This window comes from Crocuta crocuta, unplaced genomic scaffold (genome assembly GCF_008692635.1).
Source record: "Crocuta crocuta isolate KB4526 unplaced genomic scaffold, BGI_CrCroc_1.0 scaffold172, whole genome shotgun sequence".
Taxonomy (NCBI): Eukaryota; Metazoa; Chordata; class Mammalia; order Carnivora; family Hyaenidae; genus Crocuta; species Crocuta crocuta.
The window spans coordinates 7,325,807-7,347,142 of record NW_027528872.1 but is presented as its reverse complement, the minus strand read 5'-3'; the positions used below and the strand labels follow the sequence as shown (position 1 = coordinate 7,347,142).

The window sequence follows — 21,336 nt, the reverse complement described above, 5'->3', positions numbered from 1 at the left end:
CTCTCTAATATTATACTGTCACTGAAGTGAAAATGCAGGGAGCTCAGGGTTGTCCCCGAGGTGTGTGCCCAGCCAGGTCTTGCCCTCCCCATCTCTGCATTATGGATGGAGTGGAATCATCTGGTAAACAATTCACTCGTCATCGGGACAGTGAGGGTAACAGGAGAGCAGGATGGAGATGTCAGAAGGCTGAGGTTTGCCACCTGAGCCAGACCCCCAATCCTTTCGGGCTGGACTTTGCTCTGGAGAGAGAGTGCCGGAGAGTCAGGCAGGAACCCCACATGGGCAGCCACCGAGGGACACGAGGCCATGGTGGGTCAGAGGACCCTGCATAAACCGCTCAGTCTCCTGCTGCTGACACCTCTCTGCCTTCTGCATCCAGGGGCCTTGGGTGAGTGATACTCAGACCGCCCCCCGCGGTGGCCCATTCCCCCCTCATATCCTGTCGTTTCTTCCCTTCCTTCCTCGGGATCCCCTTTTACACTTCTGTGGCCATTCAGTCAAGTATATCCACTTTGTTCATCTGCTAGGCCTTAGCCAGCTCTCCCTGAGCTACCACTATGTACCAGGAGGCGGAGAGGGGAGGCAGGGACGGAAGACAAAGTTTGCTCTGCACTATCTTCAGAAGCCTGGGTTATCCTGAGGACCACTGTCGGGTTGTAAACATGGAGTGACATGGTCAGATCTGAGCTTCCAAACGTTTCCCCCCTTTAAAAAAATTTTTTTTGATGTTTATTTATTTATTTATATTTTTATTTATTTCTAGGAGAGAGAGAGACAGCGTGAGCAAGGGAGGGTCAGAGAGAGAGGGAGTCACAGACTGAAACAGGCTCCAGGCTCTGAGCTGGCAGTCAGCACAGAGCCCGACGCAGGGCTCGAACCCACGAACCGCGAGATCATGACCTAAACGAAAGTCGGACGCTTAACTGACTAAGCCATCCAGGCGCCCTGATGTTTATTTATTTTTGAGAGAGACAGAGCATGAGCAGGGGAGGGGCAGAGAGAGAGAGGGAGACACAGAATCTGAAGCAGACTACAGGATCTGAGCTGTCAGCACAGAGCCCGATGCAGGACTCGAACTCAAATCATGAAGTCATGACCTGAACTGAAGTCAGACGCTTAACCAACTGAGCCACCCAGCGCCCCCCGCAAATGTTCCTTTTGAGGCAGATGGTTTTCTGGGAGCTGAGAGCATCTGGGAGCTAGGCTAGTTGAGAGATTCTGGTAGCTTGGGTCAAAGCAGTGCCCTGCAGGGTTGAGAAGAATCAGCCCCTGGGTTAAGTGTTTTCTTCTTAATCAACTGAGCAGCAGAATTTCGCCCTTGATCCCTGCCCTCCAGCTCCATGCCTGTCTTCTCTTCTGGCTGGAGAAGCTGGGAGCAGTGGCAAGAGTCTGAGATCGGGAACCAGGCTCCATTCCCAGCTCCACCACCTACCATGTGCTTTTAGACAAAGTGAGTTCGTGCTTCAGAGTCTCAGGGGATGTTATTATTGTTACCAATAAGGTCAACAGGTATTCAGCGCATTGACCGTCTCCCAAGGTACTATTGTCATGCATGTGTGGCAAAGCCCAGCACATTATAGTTATTTGGCCACAGGGGACGGGAGAACGTGGTCCTCAGGCAGATGCTGGGGTTCCATGCTAGGTCCTGAGCAGAAAAGAACACCTGCTGACAGCGTTACTCTGTAATGGCTATTTCATGCGGGACTCCCTGATAGACTGAAAGATCCGTGAAAGCAGGACTGGGGCGGCTCATCCGTCACTGGGGTGGCACTCTGGTGCCTGGTACAGAGCAGGTACTACGTAATTAGCAGTTGACACGTGAATGCTGGATGGGCTGCTAGCAGGCTGGGCTCATCTTCCCTGTGCTGCAGCACGTCTGGAATGCCCCTGGAATCTTTACACAGAGACCCCCAGAGCCTCAGTTACCAGTAGATCTCCCAGCCTCGGGCGGATCATCAGATTGACTTCGAGATGCTTGTTAAAAATACAGATTCCTAGGCCTTGAGGCTTGGGGATTCTGACTCAGTGGTCTGCGGTGAGGCCCAGGAATATATATTGTTATCAGTCTCCCACAACGGCCTGATGGCACCTGGGGGTGGGAACCTCAGCTCCAGTCTGTTCCCTGGTCTCAGGCAAGGACTCCCCCAGGCTGCCTGCGCCTACAGCACGGCCAGACAGAATTCCAAAGCTCCTTCAGACACTATCTCTTCCCCACCGACTCCAAGGAGAGGAGGGAGGAGAGCCCAGCACAGCCCATGTGTCCTGAATTGCCACTCTGTCCCTAGGGCAGCCTCACCTGACACGCAGAGCCCCCAACAACGAGGAGGCCACGTCCATTCAAGGAGTGCGGGGCGGCTCTGTGGAGCTGGCCTGTGGCTCTGGGCCCACCCCCCTGGTGATCTTCTGGAGCTTCACGCCCCTGGGCTCGCTCATCCCACAGCCTGTGGCTGTCACCAATGGAGCAGAGTCCAAAGTGGAGGCCGGGGCCTCCGCTCTGGGGGCCGTGAGTCTTTGGAACCGCAGCCTGGTGCTTCAGGAGCTGCAGGAGGGTGCCCGCGGCCACTTCCTGTGCCAGGCTCTGCACGCGGCCGGAGGCCAGCTCCATACCACCTACGCCTACCTCACCCTGGCCGTGCTGGGTGAGGAGCCCAGCTGGGGCGGGTGACCTGGGTTGCTTTGCATGTTGTTTTGCCTCTATTCCACGGGTCCTTGCCTCCAGGGGGATGAGAAAACCTGGGCTCTTGAAAAAGGGATGGTCACAGGGCCCCATGGGCAGGCCAACCCCCAGCCAGCAAGAGCTGGGCTGTGAGGCATAGCCGGGCATGGCCTGGGTCTGTGATAAGAAACACGGGGCCTCTCCTTCCCCTGGCCAGTGCCCGTATCAAAGCCTCAGGTGAGACTGAGTGACCCATCCCCAGTGGAAGGGACCTCTGCGGTGGCCACGTGTGCGGTACGGGAGGGCACGGAGCCGGTGACTTTTGCCTGGAGACATCAGGCACCTCGAGGCCCTGAGGAGGACCTAGTGGAGGTCACAGAGCAATCACTTCAGCTAGACCCAGTCAACAGGACACACCTGGGCTGGTACGTGTGCAGTGCCCACAACGCCGTCAACTGGCTGAGCAGTGATGGAACCTTCCTTGATGTCATCTGTGAGTCAGACCGGGGGGAGGGGGAGCGGGGGGGCACGTGGTCTGTGCCCTGCCTCCTGGCACACCTCAGGGCCACCAGGAGTGCCACGGCCCTCCAAGAGGCTCCAGAGGGCAAGAACCTCAGGACACTGTAGCCACTGGTACCAAATACAGGTCTAGAACAGGGGTTTTAAGCTTTTCAAGCTCATGGGACCCTCTGCCCAGGAAAATGGGTGTATATTCAGAATCACAATTTTATGCATAATTACGGTAAAAGGGGTGGCCCACAGAGCTTGCCTTTGGGTTAAAGCTGAAGGCCTCTCGGGACCAACTGAACCCTGGGTCCCTGTACCTCAGTCCCTCAGGGACGCCTCCCACAGCCTTGGGTGCTTCCCTCCACGGACCCTGAGCACCGACACTGGATGGTGCCTGTGGCCCCTGGACTCTGAGCTCCTTTGGGGCCTAGCCCAGTGGTTGACATAGTCGGTACATAGTACGAGCTGGTTGGATGGTAAGTTCAGCGATGCTTATGTGAGTGGGTGAGGGAGTGAAGGCTGGAGAGACAGGACAAGTCCTCCTTGTCCCCCAGATGGTCCGGACACTCCTGTGATCACTGTGGAGCCGCTGGGCTTGACCGAGGAGGGTTTCTGGGCCAGTGAGAGGGAAGAGGTGACCCTGAGCTGCCGGGCTGCATCCAACCCCCCTTGTCACTATGTGTGGCTCCGGGACCACACTCAGGTCCACGCCGGGCCCGCCTACCTCATCGCCAGCGCCAGCCGTGCCCACACAGGCCTGTACACCTGCCTGGCTCACAACAGCCGCCTGGACACCCGCAGCCAGTCCACCGTCAGGCTCACCATCTACTGTGAGTGTGTGGGAAGCGGCCTCTCAAAGCCGGGGCCACCATGTCCTGGCAGACTCCAGCTGCCTGTGGAAAGCGGTGTAGGCGTTGTAGGGGAGGGAGGTGTGGGAGGCAGGAGCTGGAGAGCAGGGGGCGGGGCTGAGAAAGCTGTGGGAGGGGGCAGGGAGAGAGGAAGCCCCTGACCCTATGTCGACCTCATCCCCAAGTGATTCTTCCCACGGCCTTGGGGGCTGAGCTGAGGCACAGAGAAGGGTAGAGAAATGACTGTGAGGCAAAGCACCCAGTGGCGAAGAAGAGGCGATGGGGAGACTTCCCATACGGGGGCTTCCATGGACCTCTGGGATTCCTCAGGGGCTCTGAACTCCTGCTCACCCCTTTCGCTTTTACCCCCTGACCTCAGAGACCTCTTTGCTCTCCAGCCCCTCAGAGGGATCCATGATTCCCTGCCCATCCACTTCTCCCTCCGCCTACCCTTGACCCTGTGGCCTCCAGGCCTCCGGGCTGGGCCGGGCGCTGCGGTACCCTGCAGCAATGCCTGTCCAGCCCCATCCTCACCCACTTCTCCGCCCAGATTCCCCTGAGGGGCAGCCTTCCTGTTCTGTGCTCCCCACCCTTGGGGCTGTGAGCTTGGCCTGCACCTGGCCGGGGGGGCTTCCCGCTGCCCAGCTGCAGTGGGAAGGGCCCCAAGGAATCGGCCCTGCTGCTGTCAGCAATGTCACCTGGAGTCGCACAGCCCCCCAGCTCCCTAATGGCGGTGTTTTCACCTGTGCCGGCCAGCACCCAGCCCTGGCGCTGCCTGCGCTCTGCAGGATTGCACTGTGTGAGTGGACATGGGACCCAGCAGGGCTCTGATGTTCCAGGCAGAGGTGTGGGAGGGGGCCAGGGGAGAGCCCTTGAGGGGCCCTGGGATCTGGGATGAGGCTCCAGATCGCAAACTCCAAGACCTGCCATGTAGCGAGGAGGTGGACAGCACTGGCCCTGACCCTCCCTTTCAACTTGTCTCCACTCCAGCCGGGTGCCCAGCCACCCTGCCCTGTCCTCTGCCATTCGGGCTTGGAGGCTCTCAATAAATGATGAATGAATGAATGAATGAATGAATGAATGAATGAGTCATTGAGTCAATGGAAGAATGAGGGAGTGAAGCACTAAATGAAGGAAGGAGAGATGGGGGAGGTCTCCCAGGCCCTTCCCCCTTTCTGTAGGGCCATGCTGAGCCATTATTCCCCATCCAGGGGAACCCCTCCGGAGCCCCACCTGCTGGACCACAGCCATAGCTGGAGACCAGTTCATCATGCTGAGCTGTGAGTGGCCTGGAGGCGAGCCCCGTGCTGTGCTGAGCTGGCTCGATGGACAGCAGCAGCCCCTGGGCACCGCTAGCCCCTCACTGGCCATCCACCTGCTGCGTGCCCAGGAAGATCTGGCTGGCCGAGAGTTCACCTGCAGGGGCACTCACCCACTCAGGGTCCCTGACCCCCACTGCCAGCTCCAGCTGGGTGAGTAGGGGCTGGTGGCTTGGTTCTGGGACTGAGGTGGGAGAGCAGCCCTTTGGAATCCCGATGAGGGCCTCTCGGGGTGTCTGCGCTGGAATGCAAAGTGAGTCAGGAGACTGAGTCACCTCACCTCCCAGGGACTCAAGTTGTTTTGATCCATAAAATCAGGGGGTTTGGTCTGGGTCTGTGTTGTCCAATAAAAACAGGTGAGCCGTATAGACAATGTAAAATTTTATATTTAAAAAAGGACAAAGAAACAAGAGAAACATTTTATGGAACTCAATATATCCAACGTATTATTATTTCAATGCATAATAATAAACAATTATGAATGAGGTATCTTATTCTACTGTCCTCAAAATCTGGTGTATTTAGTTACAGAACATCTCAGTGTGGACGGGCCACCTTTCAAGTGTGCAATAGTCACGTGTGGCCAGGGGCTACCGCTATGGGGCCGCACCCGGTCTAGACAGTGAGGGAATTCTGCCTCCCTCATTTGCATCAATTTGCATGAGAGGTGCCTGATTATATTCCTGACATGCATCCGTGTTTCAAGTATCAGAGGTCTCTACCTCTCTCACTGCCTCTATTTGATTTGGTCTGGTTTCCTTCTCTGTCTTCATCTGGCCCTGACAGTCCCTTTTATTGCCAACTTCATGAAAAGGAGTTAAATATTGAAGTGACAAATGTGAGAAAAGCACACAGAGGAGCCGCCACATATAACAGTTCTCACAAAATGATTTATATCTTGGTCTCCAGGGGGTTGGTGACCAGCCTCCCTGGGGCTCTCAGGAGGCCCTCATCTGGGAACATTTCCCTCCCTTATTACTCAGTCTCGGGGCTGGAAATTCTATCCTAGGAGATTCACTGGCACCTGAAACCCTGGGTCTTTAGGACTCAGTCCATAAAAAGCATCTGCTCTGAGCCCAGCCCCATGCCCCGGGGGGGCAGAGGGGATGGGAGCTGGTGGGCCATTAGGGAGGTACTAGGAGGCCCCATGCCAGGTGCTAAGGGGGAGAGGGGGAGGTGGTTAACACAGAGTGAATAAGGCAGGGCCCTACCTGTAGGAGCTGAGGCTGGAGTTGGGTGGGGGCCAGAGGGGCAGGAAGGCACACTGCTGTTACCAAGAAATCTTGAAGCAGATTGTGGTAGGACCCTGGCATAGAATGGGATTCTGGAAGAGGCAGCAGACTGGCCCAAGACAAGCTTCACTACCAACTCCACTGGCCCCATCCCTCTTCCGTTTCCCCTCCGCTGCTGGCCAGCACCTTACCCCCAAGCCTTCCCACTAGCCCAGGCTCAGGGGACACCTTCCAGCCTTACCCTCTCTGTCGCTGCAGAAGCCCCGCAGGTGGCAGTGGCGAAGCCCTGGGTGTCTGTGCTGGAAGGGGGAGAGGCCCGGCTGGGCTGTGCCCTCCTGGGGGGCACGCCGCCTGTCCAGCTCCTCTGGCTGGGACCCCAGCGACGGCAAGTGGACGCCGGCCCTTCCGGATTCATACTGCACTCTGAGGGGGCCCAGCTCCACCTTAGTATCCGGGCCGCTGAGCCAGCACGCCACGGGGGCGCCTACCAATGCGTGGCTCGCAACGCCTTAGGGAACAGCAGTCGGAGCGTCCTGTTGGAAGTCCTGAGTGAGTGACGGGTGGTGGGTGTTTGTGTGGCGAGGGGCAGGGGGAACCTCCAGCCATGTGTAGGTGGAAAGACGCAGGGATCCTCTACCCCTAAATTTAGACACATTAGCTTCTCAGGCACAGACAGGCCATGGAAAGCGTGAACCCACATGGGCTTATGTGAACGTGAACCTGATGAATCTGATGCACTCTTGTATCAAGGCCGACGGTACTCCATGCTGGGAGAATAATCTGCTCAGTTTATAGGGGAGGGCACTAGGGCAACATGGACCGAAACTACACAGGACCAATCAGGTCTGCAGACCCCAACAGGGTGCCGCACTCCTGGCTGTCTCTCGACAACACTGGAACCAACTTGGGGGCCCAAGCACCCCGACACATGTGGCTGCAGGTGTGCAGGTGCTGTGTGTGTTCCCGCCCTCACCCCCAGGATACCCAGCTCCTCCCAACGTCACCATCAGCCGCCTGACGTACGGGAGACACCGGAGGGAGGTGCAGCTGCAGTGGGCCGTGCAAGGCCCTGGGAACCTGACGGGCTTCCTGGTGCAGCGGAGGCCCAGTGCCCCGAGCCCGGGAGCTGGGGCTTGGGAGACCGCAGCCACTGACATTGAGCCAGAGAGCAGGGGCCGGAGGCTGGGGGGCTTGGACCCAGGTGTCCGCTATGCCTTCCGCGTCCTGGCTCTGAATCACCACACGGCTGGACACCCCTCTGAGGTGAAGATACCAGGTGCCGGGGCTAGTGCCGTGGAGGGACTCGCCTTTCCTCCACAATGCCGAACCCCGCTTCATCTTGCTCCTCGCAGGGCATCCCCTGCTCCGTTCCTCGTCCTCCTTCCCACTGGAAGTCCTCCCTCCCTGTCTCCTTCCTCTTCTCCACCCTCCCCTTCAGGAATCACGGCTGTCTTTCCCATCCCTCCCTGGGAGGCTCCGGAGGCCCCAGGCCCCAGGCCTCAGCTCAGCTTGAACCTGGAGAAATGGGGAAGGGGGAGGCACAGGGTGCTGGCAATTTGAGAAGGGTAGGGGCCCAACTCTGTGCCTCAGTCTCACCTCCCAGGGCACAGCTGGGCTCTCGGCTTCCTGATGCTCTCTCTCCATCCTGGAAACTCCCTTATTTCATGGTGTCCTTCCCTTCAGCCCCGAGCTGCCAAGATTACTGAGGCTGAGGCCTTCGGTGCCACAAATGGGGGACTTGGCTGGGGCATGCAGAGCACCTCTTCCCTTGGGAAAGACCCGACTTATGGGTTCTCTGGGTCAAGTCCTGCTCTTGATTGCCCGCTGCAGGGCATTGCCTGCATGCCTCCCCCTAAGCCATTGTTAAGTTTCAGTAGTGGCTCCAAAGCCATGTAACCAGCGCTCTCCCCTCCTTAGCGGACCCACCCTTCAGCGCCTATCCAGCAGTGCTGGGTGCAGCGGGCACAGGAGTGGTGGTGGCAACGGTGGCATCCCTACTGGTGTTCCAGTATGCTGCCCGACACCCGGGGACCATCCCCTGTGAGTGGAAAGCCCAAGGGCGGGGCTGCTTGATTCCACAGGTGGCCAGGTCTAGACCTATCCAAGGAGAGATGTAGACTCCCCTGGGGAAGGAAGCTAGGCTCTTCCTGAACTGTGACTTCTCAATGCTAGCCGTCCATCCGGGCTCCAACCCCCAACCCCAGGATCTGAGGCCATCCCTGTCTGGTTCCTGAGTCTCTAACACAGAGCCTACGAAGGAAGGGAGGGCTATTCTCCAGGACCTGTGGAGGATCGCTCAAGTTAACACCCCTTCTTTTCTTCCTACAGGCCTTGGTCGGTTGCTTGTTCGCACGTGAGTGTAGAATTCTAGTCATTTGGGGGGCAGGGGATCAGGATTTTCCTCTAACTGGAAAGAAAGGCTGGGGAATTGAAGTTGTCACTAACTTCACTCTCGCACTTCACCTTCAGGGAGCAAAGTCATCACTATAGGGATTCGAGGGCAGACCCTGAGGAACGGGCAGGTAAGCATGACTTTCTCCCAAGGACTACTCATGTGTAAGGACAGGACAGCAGTCCTCGTTTCATGCATGATGCTGTGTCTTGTCCGAGAACAGTTGGGGAGCCCCCAAGGCATCGGACTCCTCTGCTTGGGTCTGTTCTTTAAAGGGATCGAGCCACCACCCACCACCCCAGATGTGGAGCCTGCACAGGAAGCCATGGATGCCCCCGTTAATGTCACCATCACTGTGACTGCAACCCCATGAAGCCCCAAGACAAAGGTGCAAACATGCACAGAGGAGACAGGGGGAATGGAAAGGTCCCTGTGTAGTCGGTCCTAAAGCCCAGAAAGCTAAGACACCAGCTACCCCGTCCCCTTTCGATAACCAGACTTGACAACCAGGACAAGGTGTGGTGCCTCTGGACGACTTGCTTCCAAGAGGAGTCCTGGCCCAGCTTATGGAACCTGGAGGTGGAAGGATGAGGAAGACACACACTTGGGGAAGAGACTGGCCGGGTGTCCGAGGGCTGGGGGGAAAGATGATTCCAGGGACGGTGCCTGCAGCTCTGACGAGCAAGCTAGCTGCCTGCACACAAAGCCTGTAAACTGAGCAACTGCTAAATAAATCATACGTGATGCTCTCACTACTGAAGGGTTATTTCAGTGGCAATTCCCACAGGGAGAGGCTGGCCCCAGCTTCAGCCGGGTCCCAGGCTCTCCTACAGGGGGGAAGCTAGGAGATGGGAAGCAGGATCTGTCGACCTGTGCTGCCTTCCTCCAACCGTAGCAAGAAAGGTGCTCTTCTAGGAGCTTCTTACTATCTGGATCTCAAAGTCCTCCCCCAGGGACGCCAACTTCAATTCTGGAACCAGCTTGATCAGAGGGGTAGCAGAGCCATGTGCCAATCCCGGGGTCTTTGTCTTTGATCTTCGGTGTAGGAGTGTCATGGAGTCTGCAGTGGTGACAGGGCCACACGGTCGCTAGACTCCAGGGGTCTGTGCCAACACGGCACAGCAGAGCTATTCCAGGTGCAGCTTCTTGCCACCGGAGGAGCTGGCTGACAGGGGCCCTTCCAGAGGCGTACTCAGTCAGCTGCCAGCATGACTCACGGGCTCCAGTGTGCGCGCGTGTGTGCGTGTATGTGTGTGTCTGAAACCCGGGGGAAGCACAAACGAATGCCTGTTCAACTGGACTACAAGAGTCGGGGCTCAGAGCTGCCTCCGCAGGGGACTGGGAGAAGAAGAAACAGCAAGACAGCCAACGGGCGATCTTGCCAGGAATAAGGAGAGTGGCGCCCGGAAGGAGACAGGAGACGGACAGAAACTTTAGTTGCTTCTTAGGTTCTCACAGATTTAGACTTTATTAGGAAAAGGGGTTTCAAGTTCTCACAAGGCTCTCAGGACTGGAGCTATGGTTTAAAGAAGGCTTATTTCAACATGGGGAGTGAACGAGAACCAGGCCCTGCCCCATGCCAACGACCCTTTTGGCTTTCTGGTCACTGTAGTCCAGACCTGTTGACTTTTTAGGGCTGCTTCGTGAGGAGGCTGGCGGTCTACCCAGTTCACACCGAAGCAGCTCCAAGCTAATGGTAAACAGACCATTCTCCTCCGCAGGCTCCTTTCTTCTTTCCCAAGAGATACTGAGTTCCCCCCAACCCCCCACCCCGGGGCTCTGCCTGCGTCCACACAGCTCTTTGACTCAGGCATTTTTCTAGTCTCCCCATTAATCCCTTGTAGTCCTAGATCCTGTTCCTTCAGGGCCTGGATCTCTCGGTCAGAACAGAAGGGATTAACTCACTTGGCTCTGGGGCATAGGGATTTTTTGGGAGAGGACAGGGATACAGGTTCCAAACAATTGCAGAGTGAGATACACCCCCACCCCAATCACAAGCTGTAAGCAGCTTTAGACTAACAGGGGGCATCTCAGGGTCCCCATTTTCATGCGCTACTCTGTAGGAAAGCAGCATCCTCTTTTAATATAAAGTCATACCAACCAGACAAAACCTGCCAAAGCTACATCATTTAAAATATGTACAGTTCCAAACAGAATATTACAACGTTAAGGGAAATAAAAACATACTTTTCAATATGATACAAAGACATGCATCTCGAGGTCGTTTCTGGAAAAGAGCGACACAGGTGAAATTCAATCATGAAACCAAGCTCTTGGCAGTACAGTATCTGGAGTGAGATAGTTGTGACACGGTCAGCCCAAGACAAACGGACTGGTCTTCACAGACTCACTCAACACAAATCAAACCCAGAAATGCTTTTCTAAAAGACCATTTTAAAAGGCTTAAAGCGTTGTGATTTCGCTTACATCCTGTACGGCACCCATCAGCAGACTATCAGTTCGTAATGGAAAAAAAGGAGATAGTGAACCGATGGAACAGGAGCGGGCGAAGTTCGATGCTAAAACAAAGAACCACAGAGAATCCTAAGACGAGAAGGAACACGATGAGGCCTGACCAATGACATGCTCACTAAACCGAGGGAAGATGACACTCTCTGGTGGGGGTGGCGCTGAGGGGTGTCCCAGGGAGAAACGGGGACTCTGGGAAGGCCCAGAGCACGGAGCTCTGCCCGTGCAGGACCAAGGGCAGCTTCTCAGGCGGTGGGGTCAGAGCATCAGAGGAACCAGGGGGGAGGGGGGAAGGGCATAAAGAACTGGCCTCGTTCCATTGAAAGAGGGAACCACAGGCTTTTGGAAAGCAGTATGGAAAAAGTGGAAGAATCCCGGATTACGGCTCCAGATAAATTGGGCTCAAGTTCAAGCTCTGTGGCAGGTGACTATGCTGACAGAGCTGCTGTGAGGGCTAACGAGAGAGCAGAGGCCAGCACCGAGCATGGTGCCTGGTCCACGGCAGCTACTCCACAAATACCAGTGCCATGTCCCACCCTGGGCTATGTCACTCGGGGAAGCGACAGCAGGTGGGATGGGTTACTGGTTAACTGCGCAGGTCACGCGTGTTCAGAACAATTCAAGGTCAGGGAAGATCAACTCGGGGTCAGGGAGAATGCAGAACTCCTAAACAGTAAGGCAAATATATATATATATATATTTATATATTTATATTTATATGTCTCAATATATAAAGGCATTTTTTATAAATAAAATACAATAAAAGGAATAACACTTAAAACAGCGTTACTAGTAATATAAATAAAGCAGTCCACAATGAGTTTGCCCTAAAGGTAAAAGTCATCTTCTCTACCGAGTGGACAAATCTCATATTCCAACTCAATCTTTAAAAGCAGTTTATGACCTAAGGCTCATGCTAATAATACCTCTGTTTCCTGAATCAAAATGGCTGCCTATGAACATCTACTCCCATTTTTCTCAAACTCCCTTTGTGACCGCATGGCTGTGAGGTGGTCGGCAAACCCAGATAGGGCGTTTTCCTATCCTGTGCACTAGGGCTCCGTCCTTTGCTAATCACAGAAGGGATGCAGCTATATCCCTCCAAAGCCAATTGTATCTATACCACATAAAGCATGAATCCAGTATAGTGTAGGTATGGACATCTGGAATGCAGAACTTGATTCTAGAGCGTCCCTAATACCTGAGCCTGAAATTATATTCACTACATTCTACTCGAAGACATTCTTGCATAGTGACCCAGCTCAAACAGCGTATTTCGCTAACAGCTCTATTTATAAAATATATAGACATATGTAAGGGAATACTGATGCATTTACATAAACAGTTGATTAACATAGTATTCTAGTCTATTTCACTGCGATATTTGGGAAATTGTGAAGTTTTTTTCATTTATTCTGAAACTGTATGACTTTACAGAAAGAGGATCATTTTCTGGTTTTGTCCCCAAGGGATGCACAATCCAAAAACGAGCAGTGATCCATTAAAGCTGGACTCGAAAGCTATTAAAATAGCTATTAAATAGTAGTAGTGTTTTTTTGTGAGTTTTTTTTCCTTTTCCTTTTTTTTTTTTTTTAGATGTGGAGAAGAAAAGCCTTCCAAAGGCAGCTGCAAATGTCCTTGTCACTCAGACGGAGCAGTAACTGTGATTTATGAGCTCTGCTAACCAAAGCTTCAGGGGCCTGTTTACAATGACGACATTCTGAAAAGAGTCAGGAGATTTCAAACCATACCCCTCTCCTTCCAAATTAAGTCTTTTCTGACATTCACGTCTTCCAAGTAGCGCCCAGGTTGGAAGCTGGAAAATAATAATTTTCGGGTGGCGCGACCCCAGGAGCACAATGTGGGTCTTTCTTTTCAAGTCGCCACTTTAAACTCTTATTTTGTTTCTACTCTCAGAAACAGTCAGAAAGAGTCCCACCATGATGATTTTCTAAACCAATCCACTTTTAAAGCAGTGGGACCTGAGGACATGCATTTTCCTCTCTGGCCCTTGATCCCCCTCTGCATAATGCAATAACCCCAGACCTTAACCTTGACCATGTTCGTGACACCATTTGTGCCTAGTGTCTAGAAAACGGAATGTAATTTGTGCCCACGTGCAGAGAGTCAACAGGTCACCTATCACTTCTGTGGAAGGCGCTCCCCAAATTCACAAGAGACCTGCTATTAGAAACACTAGGTCACAACTGAGGGTGATTTCAAATGTTCTCAATAATAATAAATGCAATATCAAAAGACAGCTTTCCATCTGAAAATTCAAATAGCCTGTTCAGTTCCCTCTCGGCCGTATCGGCCAATAGGCTGGATCCTTGCAGGAGGAGCTCTTCTGGTCACGGAGGTTCTCGAAAACATGGAATGATGCCACTGCTCTCAGATGATTGAAAACTACACAAAACTAGGTTGTTTCCTACTAAGGGACAGGGGATGGGAAGGGATGGGGAATTTTTAAGGCATAAATAATATAAAAGGGCACACATTTTAAGATACATTCATATGACATTACTACTACAAAAAATAAATAATGATTTTCTCTGATTTGAATGAATGTCCTTCACACAGTCCATCCCTAGGCCTGTTTTGTGCAGGTACTGGCTTGAAGTGGGAGCATGACTAGTCATACGCACACCCTCAGCTTTCTTGGGGTTGCTGAGGGACCCCTGGAGGGCTGTCTAAAGGAATGCCAGGAGGAGACCATGCTGTCTTTTCAGTACAGTCCTTTGACACATGTGGCAAAATAAGAGGATTCCAACTTAAAATTGTGTTCTCTGTTTCTGAATGGACACAGCTGTCTCCTGAAAAACACAAGGGTTTGGGAGTGTTATGAAATCATAAAGCTGATTTTCACAAAACAGTCTAAAAATACTACTTTGAGCAATAAAGAGAGAATCATGAGCAAGGGTAGAGCCCAGTTATGTTGAGTTTGACTTGCAGAGAGGAAGTAGGTTTCAAAGATCTAAAATAAAGTTGAGCTCTCACGGACAGTTGCACAATTCATCTGAGGGCTGAAAGCAAACCCCTTAAAACCCCACAAATAACCACTTTAAAGAAAGGCTACAGGAGTGCCTGGGTGGCTCAGTCAGTTAAGTGTCTGACTTTGGCTCAGGACATGATCTCATAGTTCATGAGTTCGAGCCCTGCATCAAGCTCTGTGCTGACAGCTCAGAGCCTGGAGCTGCTTCAGATTCTGTGTCTCCCTCTGTCTCTGCCCCTCCCTTGCTTGTACTTTCTCTTGAAAATAAACAAACATTAAAAACAATAGGGAAGGAGGGAGAAAGGGAGGGAGGCAGGCAGGTAGGCAGGCAGGCTACAGGGGTGCCTGGATGGCTTGATCAGTTACTTAATCTGACTCTTGATTTTAGCTCAGGTTATGATCTCACGGTTCATGGGTTTGAGCCTCATGTTGGGCTCCACATGGACAGTGTGAGGCCTGCTTAGGATTCATTCTCTCTCTCTCTCTCTCTCATTCTCCCTCCTGCTCTCTGCCCCTCCCCCACTCGTGTTTTTTCTTTCTCCCCCACCCTCAAAAACAAACATTAAAAAAAAAAAAGAAAAGAAAGGCTATAGCTCCAGAATTAACTGAAAGAACTCCAGAATCAAATGAAAGAGGCTCATGATCACAAAATGTACTGTTCAAGCAAGTCTACTGTTCAAGTACAAACCAAATCAAGGCCTATTTGGATTTATTCTCTAAAACATAATGGGATTAACAGCCTGAGATGAAGGTGTCAACTTTTTTGAAGTACCCAACACCCCCCACCTACTACTAAAGAAATATGTGAGTTGATCACAGAACGTTCTGAAAGCAACTTCCTTCACATATGTCTTAAGTAACTGAAGACTAGCTTGAAACTGAAGGTTTCTAATGGCTGCCGGTACCTCTGCTGAGCTCTGCTGTATCTTCCGTGCACTCATCTCTACTGTCCTGACAGCAAGTATGCTGAGCAGGTCTTGGTGCCACGTCCTCTTTGAAGCTTTCCTCAGGTGACTGGCCACAGTCGGAGTCTGGGGAAGCCAGACATACGGACACCTTCATGTGACTGAGGGGCTTCATTTCCAAGCCATCCTGAGAATAAGGTGCTACCACTGGGGCCACAGGAAGGGGGCTGCTGCTGAAACTGCTGTTGGTTTTGGTGAAACACCTACAAAATACAACCAAAAGAAACAAAATTGTGTCTTCAGGATCAGCTGTTAAAATACTTACTCTGAAATACCATTTGGTGTTTTGTATTCACAGACTCTTATTAAGAAAGACCAGTGCTTAAAAATAATGAAATGATGGGGCGCCTGGGTGGCTCAGTCGGTTAAGTGACCGACTTCGGCTCAGGTCATGATCTCACAGTTCAAGGGTTCGAGCCCCGTGTCAGGCTCTGTGCTGACAGCTAGCTCAGAGCCTGGAGCCTGCTTCAGATTCTGTATCTCCCTCTTTCTGACCCTCCCCTGCTCACGCTCTCTCTCTCTCTCTCTCACAAATAAATAAAAACATTAAAAAAAAAAACCTGAAATGTTTCACTCTGATTTGAAAGATCAAGACCTCAGAAATTACAACTAAGGTGGAATACAGCAGGAGAATGCACCGTTTAAGAGTAAGGCCAGAGATGATGACCTATCTCACAGGCTTCCTTAGCCTCGGTCCTCTGTCAGAAGTTGTCTTCCATTTCATAATTAACTGGTTCCTGATACAGCACACAGAAGAGAAAGGCCATTAGCCACTGGAAGGAATGAAGGAGAGAAAGAGGAAGAAGAGAAGAGAAAACTAAGAAGCCTATGGCCACATGAGAAGACTTATCTTATGAAAGCCAACAAAAACACACTGCTCTGAAGTCAGGTAATATGTTCCCTCTCACCCTTAGAGAAAAAAAAAAGACACTACCAAGAATTAGATGCTTGAAATCCAGGTTTTGTGTATTTTTAAATTTTTTTCTTTGATGAAGAATTGATTGCCAGAACTTATTAGCGCAGAACATTCACTTCAATCCTGACCTACTTTCACTTCCTGCCCTCACCTAAGACATATGTTTTCTTTTTTTCTTTCTGTTCTTCAGATTAGATAATTTCTATTGATCTTCTAGTTCATGATTCTTTCTTCTGTCGTTTCCAGTCTGCTGTGAAGCCCATTCAGTACATTTTCCATTCTGTTAATTATGTTTTTCAGCTTTGGAACTTCCTTGTGGTCTTTTTTTATAGTGTCAATTTCTCTGCTGTGAATTCATTGTGTGTTTATCTTCTCTTAGGTGCTTTAACATATTTATAACAGCTGCCTCAAAAGTCATTGTCTACTAATTGTGACATCTCTGTCACTTCAGGGTCTGTTTCTGTGGATTTTTTTCTTTAAGTATCACATTTTCCTATTTCTTCACATGTAACTTTTTTTTTTCTGGTTTTCTGTTCATCATAAACTCCAACCTCTGACACCTTCTGTTTGGTTCCCTAATCCAAGACTGGAGAATGCCCTCCAGCAAAAATCCACAAATAAATGTCAGCCATTGTCTTTCAAGGTTAGATTTATTCAGTTTCTGCCCGCTTGTGGCTATTCTCCAGTAATTTCAAATTGCCCAGATTTCATCACTATTACCTAGGATGATCGAGCTATTCCATCATAAACAGAAGCTGGAATTACAGAAATATATTTTTTATTTCTTGAATTGTAAAAAAGTCTTAGGAAGACATTTCATTTTGGCTTTGATTTAGGCATGTTAAGTAGGAAACACATAGAACTGACCAGTAGTATGATGGAGCTGGGCAATGTTGGGGAATAAAAATAAGAATCCTTTGGACCCCCACTTTTTTACACAGAATGGAGCATTTCTAGGGCATGTGAGAATCAGTAAAAGGAAGCCCATGCAACTGCTACTAGCATCTCTGTTGGTTCAAGTTACTAGAAGTAGTAAATGCTAGGCAGGAAGATCTGAACCTGGAAGAGAGTAAGATATCGGTCAGTAAACCAGATCCTTATTTTAAGTAAGTCCAACATTAATTCCAAATAGAGAAATATACTTACTATTCATTTAGTGGAATTTAGATACTAGTCACCTGAAACGAAAGCAAAGTATGTGAGATATTAATTTGTACATAACAGTCTGAGTACAGGATTATCTAATAGGACTCTAAACTTTAATAATGTATATAGCAAGAAATATATACCTGATTCAAATAAAACCTAAATGTTCCCACGCATGTCTTAAGCCAAAAACAATGAAAGAGGCACTAGTAAGAAGTGTGCTGGAGGCAGATCATGACTCCAGAGGAGTACCGCATTCCTTATTTGTCCCGTTCTACATTATACTCAACTCTGAATTTTAAAAACTTTTCTGGGATGCTGGCAAAAGTGAGCACTAATCTCCTGACAGCCATTTAATAATGTCCGTGTGCTCAGTCTCTTTCATTCTTGGATTTTGTCAGGTCTCTTCCTCTGTCCCCTTACCCAGGGAACCTGAGAAGGCCCCTAAATGTATTCAATTCATGGAACTGAATGCAACGTTGAATACAGACTGTAAGTAGGGTATTCACCCAAAATGTGGGCCATGGTCAGAGGCAAAACCAAAACACGAACAAAAATAACCTTTCTGAATTCAAATAATTATACTAATGAAAATTAATGGGTATTCTCCATTTATATAAATAACCGTACCTAGAAGAACCCTTTATTCTAAAAGCATTTGCTGAACACCTTCTAAATGTCAGACACGGTGGTAAGAGACTGAAAATATAAAGGTAAATACAGCAGATTTCCAGCTTCCAGTCAAGCAGAGACGAACAAGTAAACAAATGGCTCCAGTGTGATGCAGTAAGTGTTACACAAGAAGATATAAGAGCCACTGTCTATGAGATGCGTAATAGATGTGTGGTTGATGAGAAGAGGGCACTTCCCACGTGACCAGCCAGAGACCAGTGTCTGTTCTTTCCTACTGGTTCAGACTCAACGGTTGTATAATCAAGGAGACTTCATTAGGCCGCAATTACAGAGTTAGAAAATAAGAAGGATTCTGATTTCCCCAAACTGGAAGTACCTCTGGTCAGGAGAATCTACATGGCTATCGGGAATTGTTGGAAACAACTTTTAAAAAATTAAATCGCTGGTTTCTGGCTATGACTGATTAGTTTCTATCAGAACAGTTCTCCTACCAAGGACAACTACAAAGAATGGGGAAATTTTTATTTTAAATTTTCTTTAATGTTTGTTTACTTTTGAGAGAAAGAAAGAGAGCGAGAGAGCATGCACACAGGAGAGGGGCAGAGAGAGAGGGAGAAGTTAAGGTAAATCTGAATCTGAAGCAGGTTCCAGGATCTGAGCTGTCAGCACAGAGCCTGACATGGGGCTAAAACCCATGGACCGTGAGATCATGACCTGAGCTGAAGTCAGATGCTTAACCGACTGAGCCACCCAGGCACCCCAAGAAATTTTTGTTTTAAATCTGTTGAGGTCATCAGAGGGCTACTATCAAAGCAAGCACCTGGGAGGCTGAGATTCCAGAGAGAGGGTAAGTGTGAACCTGAGTTTTGGCACCACTTTTCCTCTGGAGGTAATTGCCCAATTCAGTGCTAAAAGAAAAGGCTGAGGCATCGAGTAGAAAGTGCTGGCTACAAAGCTAAGAGGCCAAGTAGGGCTCCTGGCACTTTCAGGGGCTGAGAAAACAAGACACTGGAGTTCAGAGCCTCCCAAAGAGAAAAGACTTTTAATTAGGACCCTTGAAGGCTTACGCTGTAAAAATAATGGTGAGGCAGAAACAGACAACGCTTTTACAGATGCTGAAACTCAGCAGTAAATCAGCTCAGTCCCTGATCGGGTTAAAGTGATCTGCCCCTTGCCAAACCGCCTGCCAAAAGCAATTCCTCCTGGAAGAAGAAAACTTCTCCCAGAGCCTCCATGAGTTTTCACATGCAGTGCCCAGAATTCAATAAAAATTACCGGACATATCAAGAGAAAGAAACAAGAAAAACATAAGTGATGCAGACACTGAATTAGGAGACAAAGACTTTAAAAGACTTGGATGCATATATTTAAGAAAACAGATGACGAGATGAAGCGTTTTAAAAGACACCTAGACTCTAGTGATAATTATTGTTTGGCATTTCTACACTAAAAGTAGAGTAACTGAAATCGAGAACTGAAGACATGAGGTTAAGGGCTAACTGGGCACAGATGGACAGGGATCTCCTGCACACGAAGCAGGCACTGCATACTATTCAGGCTGAAGCGCAGAGACAAAAGGAGGGGAAATAACGGAGAGAAATTTTAAAGACACATGAGGCATCATGAAAAGAACATGACAGAAGCCATATCTGGAAACACAGGGTTGAGTTCTAAAACTGATGAAAGCTCAAGCCGCAGATTCAAGAAGTCCTAGGAACCCCAAGCAGAAGACATACAAGGACAATCACACTTCTGAATGTGAATAATGAATCACAAAGTTTAATGGGAATAATTAAACTGCTGAAGGCAAAATACAACGTGAAAATCATAAAAGTAGCCAGAAGAAACAGACATTGTTACTTTGGAAGGGAAAAGTGGCAGCCGCACAGACAATTCTCCAGAAATGACAGAAGCCCAGAATGCAACATCGTTCAAGTACGAAAAGAAAGTAACTGCCAGCCTAGAGTTCAATAAAGAGTAAGAAGGATCTGTCAGAAAAGATGAACTGAAGACATTTTCAGACCAAAACGCTGGGAGAATTTGTCACCCTCAGACCTGTCTTATAAGAGATCGCAAAGGGAGTTTTTCCAAGTTGAAGGAAATGATTATCAGCACGGAGAAGAAAGGAAATACTGAAAGAATGAGCAGTAACAAGAAAGTGTAGTGTCAGGAATTCTGAATAACTGACTTCAAAAAACAGTAGCTGTAATGTCTTAGAGGATTTTAAATAACTGTAGAATGAAAACCTGACAAAAATACCACAAAACCCTGAAGAAAGAAATGGAATGAAAATGGTCTATTTTACTGTCTAAGAAGTGGTAAAAGCACTGATGTATACCGGATTCCGATTAAAGTCATAATGTCTATCGCCAAGCACATAGTTCATGGCACATAGTAGGACATCAAAAATGTTGAACTAATACATAACATTAAAACATCAGACATTTTGTAGATCCTTTTTCTTAAAGAAATTCATTGTCGGGGGTTGGGAGCAACGATTAAACCAACTGGAAAACATCTTGAAACAGACCACGGTCAACACTAAGATGACATGTCCATTTCAGCGAGAATGAATGGTGATACTCACCCCTTAATATTTTTGTAGGACAGTAGTAGCTGTCGCTGTTCTTATTTCATACTGGCTCTTGTCTGGGTTTTCTCTCATCTGCTGGTTCCAAAGTTGTCTGACTTAAACTTCGATCTCCCTGAGGACAGGCGATAACTGTCCTCAATGTTAGAGTAGCCTCTTAAAACAGTGAGATGCACACACAGGCAGACCTTGAACAACAATCCCCGATGGTGATGTTCTACAACAAACGAATAAGCTTCCGGCTTGATGCCCCATTTCTCTGCAAGAATCTGGGAGTAACACAGAGGTCCTAGAAACCTAAAAGACCACAAAGTATCATCAGGTCAGAAAGAAAAGTTTTCATTTAAAAGAAGCAAAGTTAAACTGTAGGAAAAAAAAAAAATACTTGCCAGAATTAGAAAAACCAGGGCAGTTCCCTAAAAACAAAATAGTATGAATTAATAATTCGTTGAGGTAGATCTAAGAGGAATTAATGTGAACATAAAATAATGTGAACATAAAATAATGAAGACTCACCAGATAGTAAGAGGCTTAAATTCTTCTGTTGCTTTCCTTTTAGTTTCTTTTTGTCTGCTCACTTCTTCAATTTAAAGCAAAGGATGACATATTTATTTGTTTGCTTGCTTGCTTATTTATTTGGCTCCATGAGCCCCATGTGAAGCTTAAAC

General features: G+C 49.4%; 2 protein-coding genes across 8 annotated transcripts in view; one reads left to right on the top strand and one right to left on the bottom strand.

Annotated features, from left to right (window-relative positions):
- The first annotated feature begins 309 nt into the window (after nt 1–309).
- On the top strand, nt 310–9,330 carry VSIG10L2 (V-set and immunoglobulin domain containing 10 like 2). Its single transcript, XM_077756507.1, has 11 exons — nt 310–391; nt 2,289–2,642; nt 2,877–3,152; nt 3,721–3,996; nt 4,565–4,813; nt 5,226–5,486; nt 6,824–7,114; nt 7,545–7,841; nt 8,483–8,605; nt 9,035–9,087; nt 9,181–9,330. Exons 1-11 carry the CDS (start codon nt 310–312, stop codon nt 9,328–9,330), a joined length of 2,412 nt encoding a protein of 803 aa, XP_077612633.1.
- Nucleotides 9,331–10,389: 1,059 nt separating this feature from the next.
- Nucleotides 10,390–21,336, bottom strand: part of CDON (cell adhesion associated, oncogene regulated) — a 101,595-nt gene continuing 90,648 nt past the window's right edge. For 3 of the 7 annotated variants that reach the window (XM_077756583.1, XM_077756581.1, XM_077756582.1), the window contains exons 19-20: nt 15,324–15,586; nt 10,390–14,239 (exon numbers count right to left, since the gene is read on the bottom strand). In XM_077756583.1, the coding sequence (XP_077612709.1) occupies nt 14,076–14,239; nt 15,324–15,586 (427 nt within the window). In that variant the 3' untranslated portion in view covers nt 10,390–14,075. Of the gene's footprint in view, nt 14,240–15,323; nt 15,587–17,060; nt 17,359–17,445; nt 17,478–20,665; nt 20,966–21,057; nt 21,249–21,336 lie in introns of those variants that run through there. The other 4 variants (XR_013333287.1, XR_013333286.1, XR_013333289.1 and 1 more) reach the window with 4 other exon arrangements.